Source organism: Bacidia gigantensis (genome assembly GCF_019456465.1).
Source record: "Bacidia gigantensis strain McMullin 20006 chromosome Unknown contig_249, whole genome shotgun sequence".
In the NCBI taxonomy this organism is placed as follows: Eukaryota; Fungi; Ascomycota; class Lecanoromycetes; order Lecanorales; family Ramalinaceae; genus Bacidia; species Bacidia gigantensis.
The window spans coordinates 804985-822550 of NW_025408603.1; the positions used below are offsets into that span (position 1 = coordinate 804985).

The window sequence follows — 17566 nt, forward strand, 5'->3', positions numbered from 1 at the left end:
CCTTGGCTGTGCTGCTACGATTAGGAAACACATCCTCGTCGTCGTCAGCAAGCACACATTCGGGAGAGCTGCATGAACGTGGCCAAAGCCTAAGAGTCCAAGACTAACTCCGTTGCGGATTTCGGTCAGCGCAGCGTCACAGGACGGCCACTTCAGGCCCCGAATTGGTGGGCAGGAAACAGCATACTGGGGTCGCCCCCAGTAATTACGGCCTCACCAATTGATTTGGGAACTCGTTATTTTATTGCATATGTGAGTTCTAATTCAGGCCGACTGTCCTTGCCCCAACTGTTGCTGATGTGGGCTGTGCCGTGCCTCAGAAACACCCAGGTGCAAAGCCCCCATCCTTAGGCGACCCACTCTACTGCCTCAACCAAAAGGCCACATCATGTCTCAGCCAGGGTGTGGTATCTTCTCACCCTCTTCCCAAAAAGTTGATCGGAGGAACAGTCTTCGCAAGTCCTTTATCCTGAACCCAAGACACAAACGTCATACATCGGACAGGCCTGTCCCGTCGTCGACACCAAGCAATGACAGCTCTTACTGTACTCATCAACATACCAGATCGCTTTCAGACAGAATGAAGCATTTGCAGACGCGCAAGAAGAGGGAGCAGGAGATGCAAGGCATCATGCAGCGAGGTCCCTTGAGGGCTGCCCCGTGCGGGAAAAGGACTCCTCGACATATGGATCTCCTGGAGGCTGCGTCTCAAACAGACAGTGATTCGTTGTATCAGAGGCAGACACCCAGGCTGGACAACAGAGTACACCCGGAGATCGGTGTTGGGAAGGAAAATGGTCCTGAGCAATCGCAGAAGCAGAAACCTAAGCCTTTCAATGGCGATTCGTCCTACCACCAAATTGCGTACAACCAATACATGTCGAGTGCCTTCGGACTTGAAAGTGAAGGAGAACTCAGACCTAGGAATGCTCCTGTAGAACGATTGCGAAGGCCTGAGGTCTCGCTCCACCGACCGGACTCCGATGCCAGCGCGATGACGACCGACTCAATGGAGGTTAATTTTCACATGGCTGACAAAGACTACCCGGCGCCGTCTGTGCTCTCAGCCAAGGATAGAAGACCAAAGATTCACGTTCAAATACCTGGAAAACAACCACCCACGAAGCGGCCGACGTCGACTGCCCATTTGGCCACGCAGATCGATAGGCGGAAAAGCAAGCTAAGGACTAAATATTCGTCGCAGCAAGTATCTCCACCATCAGCGAATGGCGCTCCAAACAATGAATTGCCTGCGCGACTTTCCGTGGTGTCTCCACTTTCAGTCATGGAGATGCCAAAGCCGCGAAGGCCGTTCTCCGCTTGGTCGCTCGAGGACATGACCAAGAACGAAGGCAGGAAAGCCGCAGCGAGGGGCCAATCTTCATTGGAAAAACCTGGAAATTCGGACTCATCGGACGACACTGGTGACACGGACGATAGATCATCGACGTACACAAGGCGGTCTTCAATGTCCAGTCTCACGTCAGAAACCACGGCGAAAACCTTGACGCGGCGGCACAGTATTGCGTTTTCGATTGCTGACCCAACTACTGCGGGAGTCTTTGACCCCGCACCAATCGTGCCTCAAGTCTTCTCTGGTGTAAGAGCGATGCAAAGTACTACTTCTTTGGCTCCTGACACGAACAAACCTTTACCACCAGAACCTGGCCTAGAGGAAGTTAGACCACTTCGGTTGCCGAACCAGTCATATTCTCGCGGGAGCGATTTACATCCAAGGCGTAAAGCACCATCTCCCCTTAACATTTCTCGTTCATCAAGTGTTTCCACTGCCCATCCAAATCGCATGTCATCACTGCGATCCAAATATACCCCTGCGGATCTTGACGCTCTGGATGCGGCATTTGTGAAGTCTAGCCCACAAGTTGCTGATTTCCATCGCCCTCGGGAGCCATCCTGGGAACAAGCTCAGACTGCGTTGGAGGAGCATTTGGATACGATTGCAGAAGATGAATCATCTTCGATAGTCGTTCCGCTTGCTTGCGACCCTCTACAAATCAGCCGTGGTCCAAATGATATGGTGCCTATGCGACAGGCTCCAGCCCCTCCGTCAGCAGCAGCCAGTATTAAGTTAAGTGATGGTAGTATTAGTAGTCGGAACCGGCTTAAGAAACAGCCATCAAAACATGTCGTTATGCAAATGAAATCCGATGGAAGCGAAATCCGGAAACGTATTTCTGCGCCCGTGAGCGTGAGCGGAAGCATGAGCAAAGCAAACCGTGTTCTTGGCAAAAATGAGCCTGAGCAGCCAGTGCCTTCAAACAGGTCAGTTCAGATGTCCAGAGAAGCCAGTAATGAGTCAAACTGGGACTCGAGCGACTCTCCTGACACCTCTTACAATGGTGATACTTCAAGCAACCGAGGAGACACAACTACTCCTGAAACCGATGTATCGTCAATACCGGACTATGCCTTTGAAGAGATAAAAGCGAGGATGGAGTTGCTTAGTCCTAAGAATGATTCTCCCACCCTTCCGGAAGCTGACAAAGCCTGGGATCACGCAGAACCTTTCTCTCCTAATAGGCTGCCTATCCAAGAACATATGAATATGGATTCAAGATCATGCACTTCCGAGAACCATGTAACGACCAACGACCAGACTCAGTCATCGGTTCCCGATGTTGAGATTACTCCTATGAAAGATGACTTAGAAATTTCCGATAAGATTACCGCCAGTTTTGAAGATGTCCAAGACTTTCCGCCCGCTCGTCTGAGACAACGCCTAGGAAGCGTACAGGAGAGCATTAGACCTCGGTCACTTGCCTCGATTGCAGCGTCCGAGATTCCAGATCTATATGCCGACTTGCCGGCTTCGTTAGAAGAAATGTCCGCTGAGGAGGCTGACCGCGCGATCTCCGCTGACGCCGCCGAGCGCGTCCTTCTCCGCATACTTGAGCACCTCGATAACCTTCAAGATCTGTTCGCTACCGCAACTGTAAGCCGCGGGTTTTATCGTACGTTCAAACGACACGAGCTTCCTCTCATGAAAAATGCCCTTTACGGCATGTCGCCGGCTGCTTGGGAGTTGCGGGAGGTCACTCCTCCATATCCTGGTTTGCAAGGTGACGGTGAATCGTCCCCTCTCCTTGACTACACACCCACTCTTTACCTCCAGCATTACATGCGCGACATGTATACGATGATTGCTCTAAAGTCTATGATTCTCATTCATTGCGAATCTTTCCTCCGAGCCGACACTATCTCGGCGCTTGCAGGCGGTGAGACAGAGCGTGCATCTCAGATTGATGATGCATTTTGGCGGGTTTGGGCATTCTGTCAGATTTTCGGGTGCGGAACTAATCGAGAGGAAGACATCCTTGCTCAAATGGATTGGCTTCGCGGTGGCCCTCTCGCGAAGAAGGAAAAACGGTATCAGAATCCAGCTGCTAAATTCAGTGCCGTCTTTGTGCCAGATGTCTCATTTGGCTTTGGCAACGTCGACGGTCTTACAGCGGAGGAGCTTTACGACATGACTGAAATCTGGACATGCATGGGTGTCCTCGTGAGAGGATTTCACGGCAAAAGGCAAGAGGCTAGGGAGTATGGTATCTTTGATAATGCCTGTGACCTCACCCCTGGTAACGTGGAACAAGAAGACGCTGTCCTGGGTATGTGAGCTTGCTTTAGTGGTTTTGACAAAGCTGACTATAGCATCAGAAGAATGGACGTACCATCTACTGACGCTTGCCCCGCCAACTGTCCTCGACGTTACTTCCCCCACAACTCCCACCGCTGCAACCTTCGCCCATGCGCGTTCTCGGAGTTACACGACTTGGACACCTCCGTCTGTCTCTCGTGCCACATTTCTGAAGGAAGCGCTGTCCCGAGTCTATCAGGATCGTATTGCCGAAACACACTCTAATTCACCTCCTGTGTCTCCAGCAGCCGTTATCACCAACCCTTCGATTCAAGAGCCGGACGAGCAGGAGATCTCTAGCGAAATTTCAGCCGCCCGTTGGCGATGCGCACGCCACGCTGCAGAGATCAGAGCGAAAAGAAACCAGCCAGGATTCGATAAATTGCCGCCTAGTGAGGAACGTCCTATGAGCAACTTCCCGTCTGTGCTAGAGAAACTTGACTCTGGTCACGCGGAGGCGGATACCCCACCTGTACCAGCTATCCCACCTAGGGCCTCCCGCACTCCATCGTCAGCTGAGTCGAAGAGTTCTCCAAAAAAGACTCATGCTAAGCAAACTTCCACTGATGACACTTCCAAAACCATGGTCTCGGCCCTTGTCGTTCCGCTTGGGCCTCAAGTCCGAGATCCGGTCGACGTCGCGGTCGAACGACTTGTCGCTATGGGATTTGAGAGCAAGAAGGCAAAGCGCGCTCTTGCCGATAGCGACACTGGCAACTCTATCAATTTCGAGGCTGCGCTTGAGAGTCTTGTGAGGGAGCGCAAGCGCGATGTCGAGGGTCTCATGCATTTGGGTTGGAGAGGAACCGTCAAAGAACGAAGAAGGGAGATCGAACAGCGTCAGTCGCAGCAACAAGCAGGAACCCTCGGAAAGGAGCCAGCCGTGGGGTTGGGTATTGGACTTGCTTGAACGAGAGAGTGATGGCCTTGGATTTTGATTTGTTTCTCATGAGTCTGCCACTTGCCTTTTTGAACTATACCCCTCTGCCCTGCCTGCAATGGATGGCTCGCAGATGCGATCTCTGGAGATAGTTGATCTAGATATCAATATGTCAGTATGCTTTGCATGCAAAACCCTAAGAATTCCAATATCCTACCTTTTGCAAATTGAATTTTGGCGCGTCGTGACAATCTCTTGAGATGCCTGACCGTTTGGAAGGATTCTGAATGGCCTCTTAATGATCAATTTGGTTGTCGCCTTTCAACGGACGGCTACCCGTTATTCAACGGTTCTCTAAGCGTTCTATAACGGGGTCTCTCGATCCCCTATTTTAATGACGGAAGGTACGAATTGTTCACAAAGGGCTAGTTTGACATCAGGAAACCTTGGCACGTAACGGTTATCGAGTCCTAAACAGGCTAAAAAGTCCAGCAGACCCGCCGTCCCAGAGTCAGCTTCCATTCTGCGCGTCACAAATGATGAGATATCGAAGCGGCCATTGTGCCGTCGCTAGAGAGACTAGTGACATGCTTCTCCACGTGGGGAAGCGGTCTTTTCGGCTTAGAGACTTGATATCAGCTTCTGAATCAATTTAATACATCTATCTTGAATGCTCTCCCATCATTCATCTGTGAGATAGGCCCTCAAGATACACTCTCGGTGATCAGTGTCAGCTGCCAGCTTGAGGTTTCATTCGTACAGGCATGCTATTCCCTGCATCTATCCCCTTCTTACTGATGCGGCATTGGTTCTCCAAGATGTCAATCATTATATAGCTGACATTCATGGGTTGGTTTTACAGTTACCTGAGGAAGAGAAGCACCTTTCACAATCCTACAAACTCCCCAATCAAGCCATGGGATCAGCGGGACCGCTCAAATTCTCACATTATGGAGATGCGCAGAACAAATTTGTCAAGACACTGCCTCTGATTGCCAACGACAATGCATATCTGGCCGATATTTTCACATCGTATGTCACGTCCATTTGACCACTGGCCTTGCTGCACACTCATGACAGATGCTTCCATAAATATCTCATGTCGCAGGTTGTTAACGAGTGACTTGATAGCGAGGAAATGGATCCTGAGAAGCCCATCAGTGCAGGCTTCTACCGCCTTGACCCCGGCAAACCTCTTGAATATACATATACATATAACGAAATGAAAATTATCGTCGATGGAGACTTCGAGATCTCAGACGAGAGTGGCCAAACAGTCAAGGCAACGAAGGGAGATGTCTTTTTCTTTCCTAAGGGTAGCAAGATCACGTTCAAGACTGTCAATGGTGGCTTGGGCTTCTTCTGTGGGCAGAGGAAGAAGGACAGTGCATGAGTCAATTCGAACCCGGACGGCACATGACTGAAAGGGTGCAGACTACAATACCATAGTGAAGGTGCCAGCGTTGGCTTCTCTACCTTGCATGCAGTAAAACGTTTTTCTGCAGCATAACGATGGCCCTTCGGTTACCATGATTTGGCCATGGCTCCAGGCTTGATACATTGTTCAAGCCTCGTAACTTTGAAGAACGGCTGTGTCACATAGAATACGGCCGTAAAGGATTAGGATGAGAATGTCTGCACAATAGCTAATATGTCGACGGAAAAGAAGGCAGCCATGCTTGCACAAGCTGCGTGATAATACATTCTGACGCTATTCGATGCCAAGGTTGTGTGTTGTGAAGTAGTGTGCAAGACAATTTGTATGGAAGCTGCCAGGGCCCCACTGCTCCCCCTAAATTTTAGCGTGCCCGAATGCACTGCCACGTAAGAAACCCTCCCTCTTCCCCTGCACTACCGGTATTTTCAATCTTCCCAATACCACCAACGATACGAACACATACGAAACATTATCGAAACCTTGGTGAAAATGGGTCGCATCGGGGACGGAGACGTCCACGCTGCGTATGTTGAATTTCGAGCGAAAGAATCAGACAAAGTCAGTTGCCACCTCTCTTGCAATCCCAGCCATTTTCCCTCAAGCATACTCCCTCGAAATCCGCTCAATATTTCCACATATCTTTCCTACACCAATACTAATCTGACGACGTCTAGTGTCTTTCGGCGCAATGCATATACTGCCAGTCTGTTCGGGCAAAGAATACGTCACGTCAGCGTCAGCATCTGCTGGAGTGTCCAAACTACCTAGCCGCCATGAAGGAACACAATCCAGACAACCCTATCCTCCATGAGTCGATCAATGGCCCACCCCCGCCGCCGACTCCAAGCCAGCCAAAGCCGAACAAGAAGCGCGACCATGACAGTATGATTTCGGGCTTCCAAGGAGAGGCTTCTGTGTCCAGGAACTTCCCCATCCCTAAACCGGTGCTAGAAAGAGATTTCCAGATGAGCGTCCAATTGAACCCTAAAATCAGTGTTGGAGTCGGAATCTGGGGCCAGCGCAATTGGGTCAGCTACATTAGCGGACACTGGAACGGGCGTTGGGGGAAAGGCACTGTCGTGGTAAGTTCTGCCCTTTGATACCCTTCTAAAGAAAGAAGCCTCGTCGTCGCCAACCCGACGAAAGTCTTAACACTTAATCTTTCAATCTGCTCCACGTCTCTCTTTATCTCTCCTTTGACTACCCAGCATATCTACAAAAGCTGATGAATGTCTAGCCTGGTGGGCAAGATTCTCAATTGGTTGCACCCGACCTTTCTACCCATGTTGGCAGCAACTATCTTCTACAAACGCACGATCATCCACCGGCCTACATTGCTGTCAAGAACGATGGCTGGCGCGTTGGACCCCGGGAAGTTCTCGAGAAGCTTGACAACCCCGTCGAGGCGGACGAGATCGATCCCAAAACCTACTCATTCAGGATCTATATCACTATGGAAACGGGGGACCCAAGGTATCTGCACCTAAATACAGGCATGTGGGTTGGTAGTGGCATAAGAAGAGGAACTGAGAGTGAGTTTTCAGGCTTATCGATCGATTTTACTACGGTATACTAACACTGTTTTGCAGTGATCTACGACGCCTATCGTATTATTTGAGGTGGGAAAGACTGTCTTTTGCTCCGTTCGGGCCCTGGCGCAAAGGCGCAAAGGATGCCAAGGAGGGATTTCCTTTCTGTTATCATATGATGCGCTACCAGAAAGTCCCTTCGAATCAGAAGTATGAACGTCTTAGGTTTTTCTATATAATTTTCAGATGGCAATCATTCACACTTGTTGTCTGAAGCTTAGACAGAATTTCGACGTCGCCTCAGCTGATGCCACAAAAGTATATCATGGCCTTGCTTCCTAGGGTTCCTGCTTGGTCAATTCCAGCATTTATGACACCCTCAAACCATTCAATGGCCACGGACTATGAGTCAAAGCTGGCTTCTGCAACGGTAGGCCTAGTTTGTTCTAAGTCGGTCACAACATTGCTTCTACCTCGCGAGCTTATGCCGGCAAACGTACCCCGTCATACCATCATACCATCTCTATATTCTATGCAAAGCCGTAATCTGTACTCTCCTGCTCTGGACCTAAGCGGCTTACCCAGGCAACCCAGACCAGCTGCTGGGCTCGTCGGGCTTGTGGCAGCTGCGAAGGACTGGGGTGAGTCCCAAAGACGCACCTGCCATCTTTGTGGCCGCGTATGGAGGGCATATAACCTCGTCTGTTACTTGTTTTGTTCCCTCTCTTCTTTTCTTTTAAACATTATTCATCCGAACAAAAGCCTCTCGAAATTCATTATTAATTGTATACCCAAGCAGCATACATCATGGCCTCAGGAAAGTGGAATCGCAAGTCTGCTTTGCCGGCCTTCATTATTTTGGGCATTCTTTCAGGTGTTTCTCTGATTCTGGTGTCCATCGACATTGCAATAGCAAGAAAGTCGCTCCAAGCAAAGAAATCTGGTTCTGGACCTGAGAAATACCCCTGGGAGTATATTCTAGCCTTCTCCACTCCCATACCCCTTCATGCTATACAGACATGAGACTGATCCACTCTATCTGACAGGTTCGGTGCCTTACTTGCTTGCCTGGGTACCTTCTTGACTTTCTTCCTCGGCTTGCCGCTTGTCATGAGTCAAAAAGCCAATCCCTCCGGTATTGGGTTTGCTTGTCTATGCTGGGCGCTGGCCTGGCTTGGTCTATTTGGCCGCGATTGCTTGCTATTCCAAAACTTCTCCATGATGAGGAGGGTATCTAAGCAATATCCGAGGTTACGTACCATACTCATCACCGAACTCGCGCTCTTCATCTTTATGCCATTCAATTGGTACGTCTTGCATCCGAGTACGAGGAAGCCATCGGGGCTTAGCTTGCGTTTCGTATGCTTCTCACGGCTGATCAAGCTCTGCAGTATCGCCTCCATCATCGTCGCTATCATTGCCTTGCGTACCAATTCTCACAAGTACCCAACAACAACGTATCCTCAAGCGGCACCCGTTGGGCCTCCACAACCACAGAATCCTCAGCAAGCGCAAGGAATACATAACAATCCACCATTAATTTCTCAGTACGATGGAAGCTCTGATGAAAGACCATTAAGTGACATTCCTTCAAATACCAATCAAGCACAAGCCTTTCATCAAAACAGACAATGGGATCAATTTCAACGAGTGCGTCTATAGCATGCACAGCCTGCACCCTTCGAGACGTGGAAAGCACACCATGAATTCTAGCCCTCACACTGGTCCTTACAGCGACAAGCTGAGTAGGCCACACTTAGCTAAAGAAAGTACTGGTTGAAAGCCCTTCTCGAATGAATTTTTCGAGCGTACATACCCCTGGAGCGGATTCATATTGGGAAACACAAGGCAGACCAGGAGAGGATGGGTATTACTCTGGACTTGTATTCTTAGTCTGACTTCTATGAACATTCTCCCACTGGAAGCATTCACGTCTTCATTGATACAATCACGATCATCCCAGCCCTTCTGCCCTGGAAGTCTTTTCGGGGGTTTCTACTCCCTATGCATTGAAACTATCCCCTCAGTTACTCTCTCCCCCCGACTCGCTTGCTCTGTACCTTTGCCACCTTGAGATAGGTCAAAACGCAATTCCTTGCCTCTAACTCGGTGGCTTATTCTGTAACCCAGCAGAACAGATCAAATCGAGTATGATCTCGTTCCGAGGCAGAGAACGATCACTGTTCCATGCATGCATTGTTTTTGGCTCCCTTGGTATGGTTCCTCAACATAGCAACCTATGGACAGCGGATACTTTCTTCACTGAATAATCTGTCATTCTTGTTGGCTTGTTTCCTGCCCTTCGAGCAACATTTAGATATCATTATACATTCATTTTCTTTGTTCTTTCCACGCCGGATCTCCCTTTGAGAAGGCATGCATGCTAAAAGGCACTCTCCAATGATTTCCTACCCAAAGCGAAATGTCTCGGACGGCAATCCAGGCATTCTGGAGCCATCTTTGCTCAAAGGTGAAGGACGTCGTGATACATTGTTGTTGGCTATCCATATTTACCCTACTTGTAATGTGTTAAGTGATCGAACATTCACCCCCTAGTATAATATGCACAAGTGCTTGACTCTTATAAAGAGTAAGAATGCCCGCGGAACGAGCTTTGGCGTCTCTTACTGGCTTGTTTTGAGGACAGAGGGGAGCTGGCAATAGCATAGTGAAGCTATTATTCGAATAAGACCGAATGAAACAGGGTAGACGCTTTTCAAGCACATATCCGTAACTGATCCAGCAAATTGCTGCTCTACTTGGAGGCGATCCATTTTCCTGAGGCAAAGAAAGGGGCTCCAAGACCCACAGCAAACTGCAGACCTGATATTGACCGATTTGGTGGGGATAGCATCTTTCAAAAGCTGGAAAAATGTAGAATGGGGATCGTACTCACAATTCAAATAGGATGAGCGTACTTTCTGAGCAACACCAACGTGTAAATTCCATCTCAACTCCTCATCAAGTAGATATCTAGAGCAACCCGCACCGGCTCTGGTACCTCTTGCCAAGAAAGACCGGAGCTGATCTCCCTCCTTCGTTCTTCTGTCCTGAGTTTCGCCACCTTGTACAAAAAGGATCAGACGGGCGGGAAAAAGAACAAAATCATCGCCCGATGAGAGGCTTGAACTCTCAACCTTGCGGTTTATTGTGACTGACGTCTCGTAAAAGCCGCACGCGCTAACCAATTGTGCCAACCGGGCGATTTGTTCGCTTGAACTTTTGTTAAATATTAGTATATTGCCTTTTATACAATGTTGCTGATCGGAGACTGTCCGATCCATCATTTCAGGTACAACCTAGGATCGATACATAGAAGAGGGCTCTATTCGCTGACGTTCACTAATTTGACAGATCGAATGAACAACGGCTCATGCACGCATGATCAAGAGATTGTTAGATTAAACTTGCACCAGCAGGTCTTAGGATATCTAGTATCTATATCTCAATCTACATCTGTAACATTCGCGCCTTCGAAAAATGCATTATGACCAAAGCGCCTGAGTCGTCCCCATCGAATGCTCATTAAACATCATACCACTCGCTGGAATGAAGCCCTGTCCATCATCATATCATCATCCACCACAAGCCCCCAATGACCCACAGCAGGACTATTGTCGTTAAGATGCCTGCTCCAGCACGATCGCTCGTTTTGATAGTATCTTGCGCAAGTATAGGATTGTTCCCTCCACTTCCATCTCCACCAGCGCCTGGGTTGCCCTTGCTCGTACCTCCGCTCTTATTCGTGGCTGGGTCTGCAGAACCGTCAATTAGATTACCTTGTACAATCTCGAGTACTCCCATCTGTTGGCCGACCTATGGAATCAAACTCGGTTAGTTCCGTTCATCATGCTGTGCTTGTACTAGGATGCTATATCTTACCCCTTGGCTTCCATCATATTTTCCATTGCCTGTCCATATCATTCCACATTTGGTCCCAGAGTCACCACCGGTACACTGCGAGACAGCAGCTTGCGCAGACGCCCGCAATTTTGGCATAACGAGATCGCGCATGAATGGCGCATATTTCGTCGAAGCAGCCAACCAACGTGAAAGGTAGGCTTTGAAAGAGTAGTTGTCTGTATTGCATGTCCCATGACCTTCGCATGCCACTTCATACATGACCGTGTTGTCCGGAGGATAGAAGAATAGATTTGTGCCATTGAGCATGCCGAGAACACGCGATTTCCAGGTATCATTTCCATTCGTCTGTTATGCGATCAGCACAGCAAAGGGGATAGGTTGAGGGTTAGCTTACGTAGTTGTACATGTTTGCCGCACCCAAGAGGTAAACACCAACGTTGTATGACCATTGCACTTTATTGATGTCTGAGCAGTTCAAGGTAGTGTGCGCTCCATCGTAGAAGTGATAATCGGGGGTCATAAAGCCAGAGGCTGCTGTCCAGTCATAGACTTTATTTGCCCAATCCGCGTAAGTCTGATTATTTGTGTATACTGCTAATCGTGAAGCAATGTTGAAGAAACATCCATTCGAAATAGTGTTCTTGTAGTCGTAGCCATTGTTGAAGGTAAAGACTTGCCAGCGCAATCCTCCACCGCAGTATTGTTCATCCCATCGATATGCTTGTGTATTGAAGACCGCCTGTGCCAACTCTAGCCATCCTGGATTGTCAGTCCCTGGGGGATCGGGAAACTTTTGCTCCGCCGCTGACATGGCAGCCATGCCCCAAAAGCCTTGGTCATCATTTCCGGTTGTCTTGGTCTGATTGGGCGTCATGAAGTCTTTATTCGGCCCCATTTGATGCAGCATGCCCTGTACGACCAGATCATTATACGACCCATCACCAGTATAGTAGTAATAATCGATAAGGGTGCCCATCATAGCCCCGGCTTCCCACCAGTAGTAGGGCTGCGGCAAGTTGCCAGGAACATCGCCAGTCCGATTTCCTGTATAGTAGGTCATCATGTCATAAGCTACCCTGCTTGCGACAGACTTTATAGAGTCTATACGTGTGAAATCAGTCTATCGATTCGTTGCATTGACGGGGTCACCCACTGTCATCATCTAAATTGAGCTGAGGCAGCCCGGCGTTCACAAGAGAGCTGCCTAGTAGCAGTGATATTGACGTGCGCAATAGCCCTGTGGATGATGAAGCGCTCTTGTTCCTCCTTTTGTACAACATGTTGGGCCGTTGTGGCCGGCGGACTGCGTTCGAGCCAGAAACAAGCACCCGGTTGATGTGAGAGATGGGGATGTGGCGGTCCCCAGATTTTCTTGATTCGGTTCTCCACCAGGGTACTGCGATCGTACGTGAGATGATATTCCTCCTCTTCACAGCTATTATCGGACAGATCGGGAATGATTTGGTGGCTGGGGAGAAGACCGCAGGAATGTGGTCGGTGATTTGCGGTTCTTATCTCTTGTCTCTTTATTCCCCAGGTAACGAACGATTTGCGCAAGTCCCCAAACGAGTGTGAGGATGAAGTAATGAAAGGTCAGCAGGGAGGTTTTGATTAATGCTGAGAAAGGCTTGGTAGCCAAGTGAATGGAATGACGAGTCAGATCTTGGCCAATCCTTGTTTACGACAGAAAGGGGATCTCGAATGGATCGTGCGGCTAATAATTGGGCGAAAGGTTTGCGCAGGTCCGGCCTCTTTGGGACCAATTATCTCCCCCGCGCGGTGGCGTAAGGTAGGGGTACTCTAGGAGGCCCCTTATTATGACTTGCAGGTCTACAATGATCTATGATTGATATCTATGCCTCCTTGTCCATCACTCAGGCATGTGGAAAGACGTTAAATTTATCAGCACGGGAGAAAGGGGGAATGAAGTCGCCACGCACTTCGCGTCATATGAAGACGGAAAGGCCGGTTGCACGGGATACGGATGATCTGAATGATAGCGGCAAACGGTGGCGGTGCTAGGCAGTCAAGATTTGCAGCTTATAGAAAGAAGATAGAGGTGAATGTGAATGCAATGTAATGCTGGATTTCCTGATTACCTGCACGAGATCTGCAGTTCCCAAAACGAGAAACCCACTTGTCCTTCGGTGCTATCCATTTAGAGTCCCTTCGTTCTCCTCGTCCATTACGAGAAACGTGACGAGAGATTGGCGCCAAGCCCTTTAGTCAGCGCTTTGAGCTTTTGTTGCAGACTTGTCTCCTTCACCACCTCCATCAACAATCTTCTCACCACCCATCACCTCTCTATTCTTACGCCCTTTCCATCATTGATACAAGCCATTGCGACTCTGACTTAATTTGCATCGAGCGACACAGCGGCCTCCACCTGCGAGAACGCATCAATTTGACTGGCTCCAACCCCCCAACCACCTGATTGGGATCGTACGACCCTGCACGACCAAGGGCCGCGCTTCAGTCTTCTTTTCGAGTCTCCGACTCTGCAAGCCCAAATACAAAGTTCACGATGGCCGGAAGAGAGCAGCCATACGATCCGTATATCCCGTCAGGCAGTAATGGGCAGACTGGGGGACAACATGAGGGAGGAAATGCAAGGACAGCAGCTATTCAGTCCGTAAGTAGAGCTCCTAAACTCAACTCATCTACCTGTTATGGAAAGAGTCCGTTCTCTGGGCGAGGGTTGGCTCACTAAGGGGAGGGTCACCCGATCATCTGTATCTGATGGCCTCAGAGGAGCTACGACATGGCCGTTGGACTAGCTGCGGGCGTTCTGTTCGAGTCGTTCTGTCATGGTCATGAGTACAGACTGACAGCTTCGAAAATTTAGCAAATCGATGATACAGTCAATGTTATGAAAAAGAATCTGGAATCCGTTGCGCAGCGTGGGGAGCATATTGATCAGCTTCAAGACAAGTCAGAGAATCTCAACCAGTCGGCTCAAGGCTTTCGTCGAGGCGCGAATCGTGTGCGCAAGCAGATGTGGTGGAAGAACATGAAGATGAGGATTTGGATCATTGTGGGAATTATCGTGCTACTGTTGATCATCATTATTCCCAGCGGTAAGCGCCTCGTCTGCGGTATTTGCGAAACCTCTGCTGACCGGTGGTTGAAGTCGTTGCCACGAGACACACATGATTCAATTAGATAGGACACGATCCGCATCAAGTCCGGTACGAGCCTCCAGTAACAAGATCGAGATGAAATATCAACTTTCAAGCCACTGAACTCATCAGGCAAGCTCTCGACAGCACTCAAGCTCGCAGGGTGCAGGGAATGGGCGCATGGCGTTTGTCAGATGCTGTCTTACCATTATCTAGAGATGCAACGTGGTGCAGGTAATGAAGGAGTTCTTTTCCCCATATGATCAGTCTGCTTTGACTTCATCTTTTCAAATTTTTTCAAGAGCAAACAATACTCACTTGTTTGCACGACTGATCCGCAGTCATTATTTGTTGCACAACCGGAAGCTCAATATCATCTACCTGACCGCCTGACTGGGACTGGATCTAGATGAGCTTCGTTCTAGCTCGGGGACAACAATCGATCCAGGCCGCCGCCAAGAGTCCTCCCCTCTCCGCGCTTCTTGGGACCTAAAACCGATCTGGAGCGTAAGCAGCATAGCGCAATACACCCACACTTCAAGACTCATTGATTCACGATCATCCATACATGCTTACCCTGCGATGCTCCAAAGCAATGCAAGAATAAGCACTTGACGGTGAATAGTCCGCTGGTTATCCGGCCAATGAGCACAAGGTCCGAGGAAGGATTGATATGCGGGTCATGCAAGCCTGATGATTCTGTTTTCGCTCCTGTAGACGCCCAATTCATTCCTTTGTGCAAGTGCCAGACCACTCTCTGAAGCTTCCCCGGGTCTTCGTGACGACACCCCGGGACGGTCACGCTAAACGCTAGATAAGGCCGTCCATCGAGCTAAGCAGCCACAGTTGATCCTTCATCCCCACGCTGTCTGTAGTCTGTATTCGTTCCTGCTTTAAATGAATTGACTTTCCCATCTCCTCTTTTCGCTCTTTTGCATATTCACGCGAGCTTCTGCCGCCCTCATTCACATGTACATCATAGCATCTTAATTGTCACAACATCACTTAGACGGACAGGACGCGAAAGCCACCCCCGAGTCGCTCTCACCATGAATGAAAAGCACCCAGCTGTCGATTCGGCTGACTACCCAAGTGGCCAACATGAGTCCCTCCCGTCGATGGACTCGGATGCCCTTAACCTCGCATCGATGGGCTACGACCCTACTCTCCGCAGAAACTACTCCGTCATCTCCGTTCTCGCTGTCGGGTTCTCGCTCACAAACTCCTGGTGGGGCATCAGCGGCGCCCTCGTCACAGGTATCAACTCTGGCGGCCCCGTCCTCTTCATCTACGGCATCATGCTCATCTGCTTGATCTCCATCTGTGTCGGCATCTCACTGTCTGAGTTAGCGTCCGCGATGCCAAATGCGGGTGGCCAATATTTTTGGGCGAGTGAGCTTGCTCCCAGGGGGTGGGCTGATCTCACAAGTTATTTGACGGGATGGTTTGCATGGGCGGGAGCAATCTTCACGAGCTCGAGTGTGGCATTGGGGACGGCGAGTGCGATTGTTGGGTGCTGGCAGTTGAGTCATCCGGATTTGTAGGCATTCCATTCTCTTGAGATTCTTCCTTTCTTGCACTTGCAAGTGATGAGTAGGAAGGAGGCTGACATTGGCACACTTGGATAGCGTGATTGAGGCATGGCATGTCGTGGTCACATATCAAGTAGTCAACGCCTTTGCCTTCATCTTCAACACGCAAGCGCGGCCTCTACCACTCATTGCTCAGATCTCCTTTTGGACCTCACTTCTCTCATTCGTTGTGATTTTAATCACGGTGCCAAGTAAAGCGCCAACGCATCAAAATGCACATTTCGTCTTCGCCAGCTTCTTCAACAACACCGGTTGGAGCTCCAATGGTATTGGTGGGTGGCTTCCCAAATCCTTACCAAAATTCCTGCCCGAAGATTAGTACTCACGAGTGCCCGTCACTAGCTTTCATAGTTGGCCTCATAAACTGCAACTACTCCTTCGCCTGCCTCGACTGCGCCTGCCATCTTGCGGAAGAGCTCCCCAAACCCGAGCGCGCCATTCCCGTCGCCATCCTGGGCACCGTCGCCATCGGCTTCTTCACCAGCTGGTTCTACGTCATCTCGCTTTTTTACTCCCTCAACGACCTTGACAAGGTCACCGGCACCTCAACACTCGTACCCTTGCTGGAGCTCTTCTACCAAGCCCTTGGCAACAAGGCCGGGGCTATTGTCCTAGAGGCATTGGTCGTGGCTACAGGAATCTGGTGTCTTGTTGCAAGCCATACGTGGCAAAGTCGCTTGTGTTGGAGCTTCGCAAGGGATGGCGGGATTCCGCTGCCCAGTTTGTGGGCAAGGGTGGAGACCGGACGGGGGGATGTGCCGTTGGCAGCGCATAGTTTGAGTTGCTTCCTGGTGGGGGCACTGGGATTGTTGTATCTGGGGAGCTCGACTGCATTCAACAGCATTGTTACTGCGGTGGTGGTGTTGTTGTATGTAAGTTATGCTATACCAGTCATTTGTTTGCTGGTCAAGGGAAGGGACAATATCAGGCATGGGCCATTTTGGTTGGGAAAGGTTGGATTGCTGTCAAATATCGTGCTTCTGGTGTGGACGCTCTTCACGATTGTGATGTATAGCTTTCCGTTTGCCAGACCCGTGGAGGCATCTAGTAAGTCACTCATTGCTTTGGAAATTTCCGCTTTTGATCAAAAACTTTCATCTCCGAGAGCTTCGTTAAGTGCTAATCAATGATACAGATATGAACTATGTCACCGTAGTTTATGCCGTTGTGGTTCTCATCCTCACAATCGACTGGTTTGCACGTGGACGACGGAACTATCGTGGCCAGACGAGACGACACGAAGATGCTGCCGCGAAGGTACCGATAGAGGAGGAAATAGGTGCCGCGAAGCAATAGAGACTCTGGCTGGGCCCAAGGGAAGAACGTTGGGCGAATCTGTCCTATCTGATCCTGTCCGTACCTGAGTGAAATTGGCATATTTTCCTTGTGCAAAAGGCAGACAATTGTGAAGCAATAATGCAGTAATGCAAGGGGGCTGTCAGGCTGCAAGGTGCGCCTAATGCAGGTACTAATGCAGCCCTGTGCTGGC

At 49.6% G+C, this 17566-nt stretch overlaps 5 protein-coding genes and 1 non-coding gene across 6 annotated transcripts; 4 read left to right on the forward strand and 2 right to left on the reverse strand.

The window, feature by feature from the left end:
* Nucleotides 1-580: 580 nt before the first annotated feature.
* On the forward strand, nucleotides 581-4565 carry KY384_006447 (uncharacterized protein; the record flags this gene model as incomplete). Its single annotated transcript, XM_044814943.1, has 2 exons — nucleotides 581-3626; nucleotides 3676-4565. The coding sequence occupies 2 exons, from the start codon at nucleotides 581-583 to the stop codon at nucleotides 4563-4565; spliced, it is 3936 nt and encodes a 1311-aa protein (XP_044668043.1).
* An 886-nt stretch (nucleotides 4566-5451) lies between these two features.
* On the forward strand, nucleotides 5452-5928 carry KY384_006448 (uncharacterized protein; the record flags this gene model as incomplete). The annotated part of the gene is made up of 2 exons (XM_044814944.1): nucleotides 5452-5567; nucleotides 5667-5928. The coding sequence occupies 2 exons, from the start codon at nucleotides 5452-5454 to the stop codon at nucleotides 5926-5928; spliced, it is 378 nt and encodes a 125-aa protein (XP_044668044.1).
* A 534-nt stretch (nucleotides 5929-6462) lies between these two features.
* On the forward strand, nucleotides 6463-7591 carry KY384_006449 (uncharacterized protein; the record flags this gene model as incomplete). Its single annotated transcript, XM_044814945.1, has 4 exons — nucleotides 6463-6531; nucleotides 6648-7055; nucleotides 7211-7505; nucleotides 7563-7591. The coding sequence occupies 4 exons, from the start codon at nucleotides 6463-6465 to the stop codon at nucleotides 7589-7591; spliced, it is 801 nt and encodes a 266-aa protein (XP_044668045.1).
* A 3020-nt stretch (nucleotides 7592-10611) lies between these two features.
* On the reverse strand, nucleotides 10612-10705 carry KY384_006450. The gene has a single exon. It is a non-coding gene; the product is annotated as a tRNA-Lys (tRNA).
* A 364-nt stretch (nucleotides 10706-11069) lies between these two features.
* On the reverse strand, nucleotides 11070-12646 carry KY384_006451 (uncharacterized protein; the record flags this gene model as incomplete). Its single annotated transcript, XM_044814946.1, has 4 exons — nucleotides 11070-11318; nucleotides 11385-11711; nucleotides 11761-12467; nucleotides 12520-12646. The coding sequence occupies 4 exons, from the start codon at nucleotides 12644-12646 to the stop codon at nucleotides 11070-11072; spliced, it is 1410 nt and encodes a 469-aa protein (XP_044668046.1).
* A 1244-nt stretch (nucleotides 12647-13890) lies between these two features.
* KY384_006452 (uncharacterized protein) lies at nucleotides 13891-17373 on the forward strand (the record flags this gene model as incomplete). Its single annotated transcript, XM_044814947.1, has 5 exons — nucleotides 13891-13998; nucleotides 14212-14443; nucleotides 15554-16025; nucleotides 16397-17124; nucleotides 17234-17373. The coding sequence occupies 5 exons, from the start codon at nucleotides 13891-13893 to the stop codon at nucleotides 17371-17373; spliced, it is 1680 nt and encodes a 559-aa protein (XP_044668047.1).
* Between the last annotated feature and the right edge of the window lie 193 nt (nucleotides 17374-17566).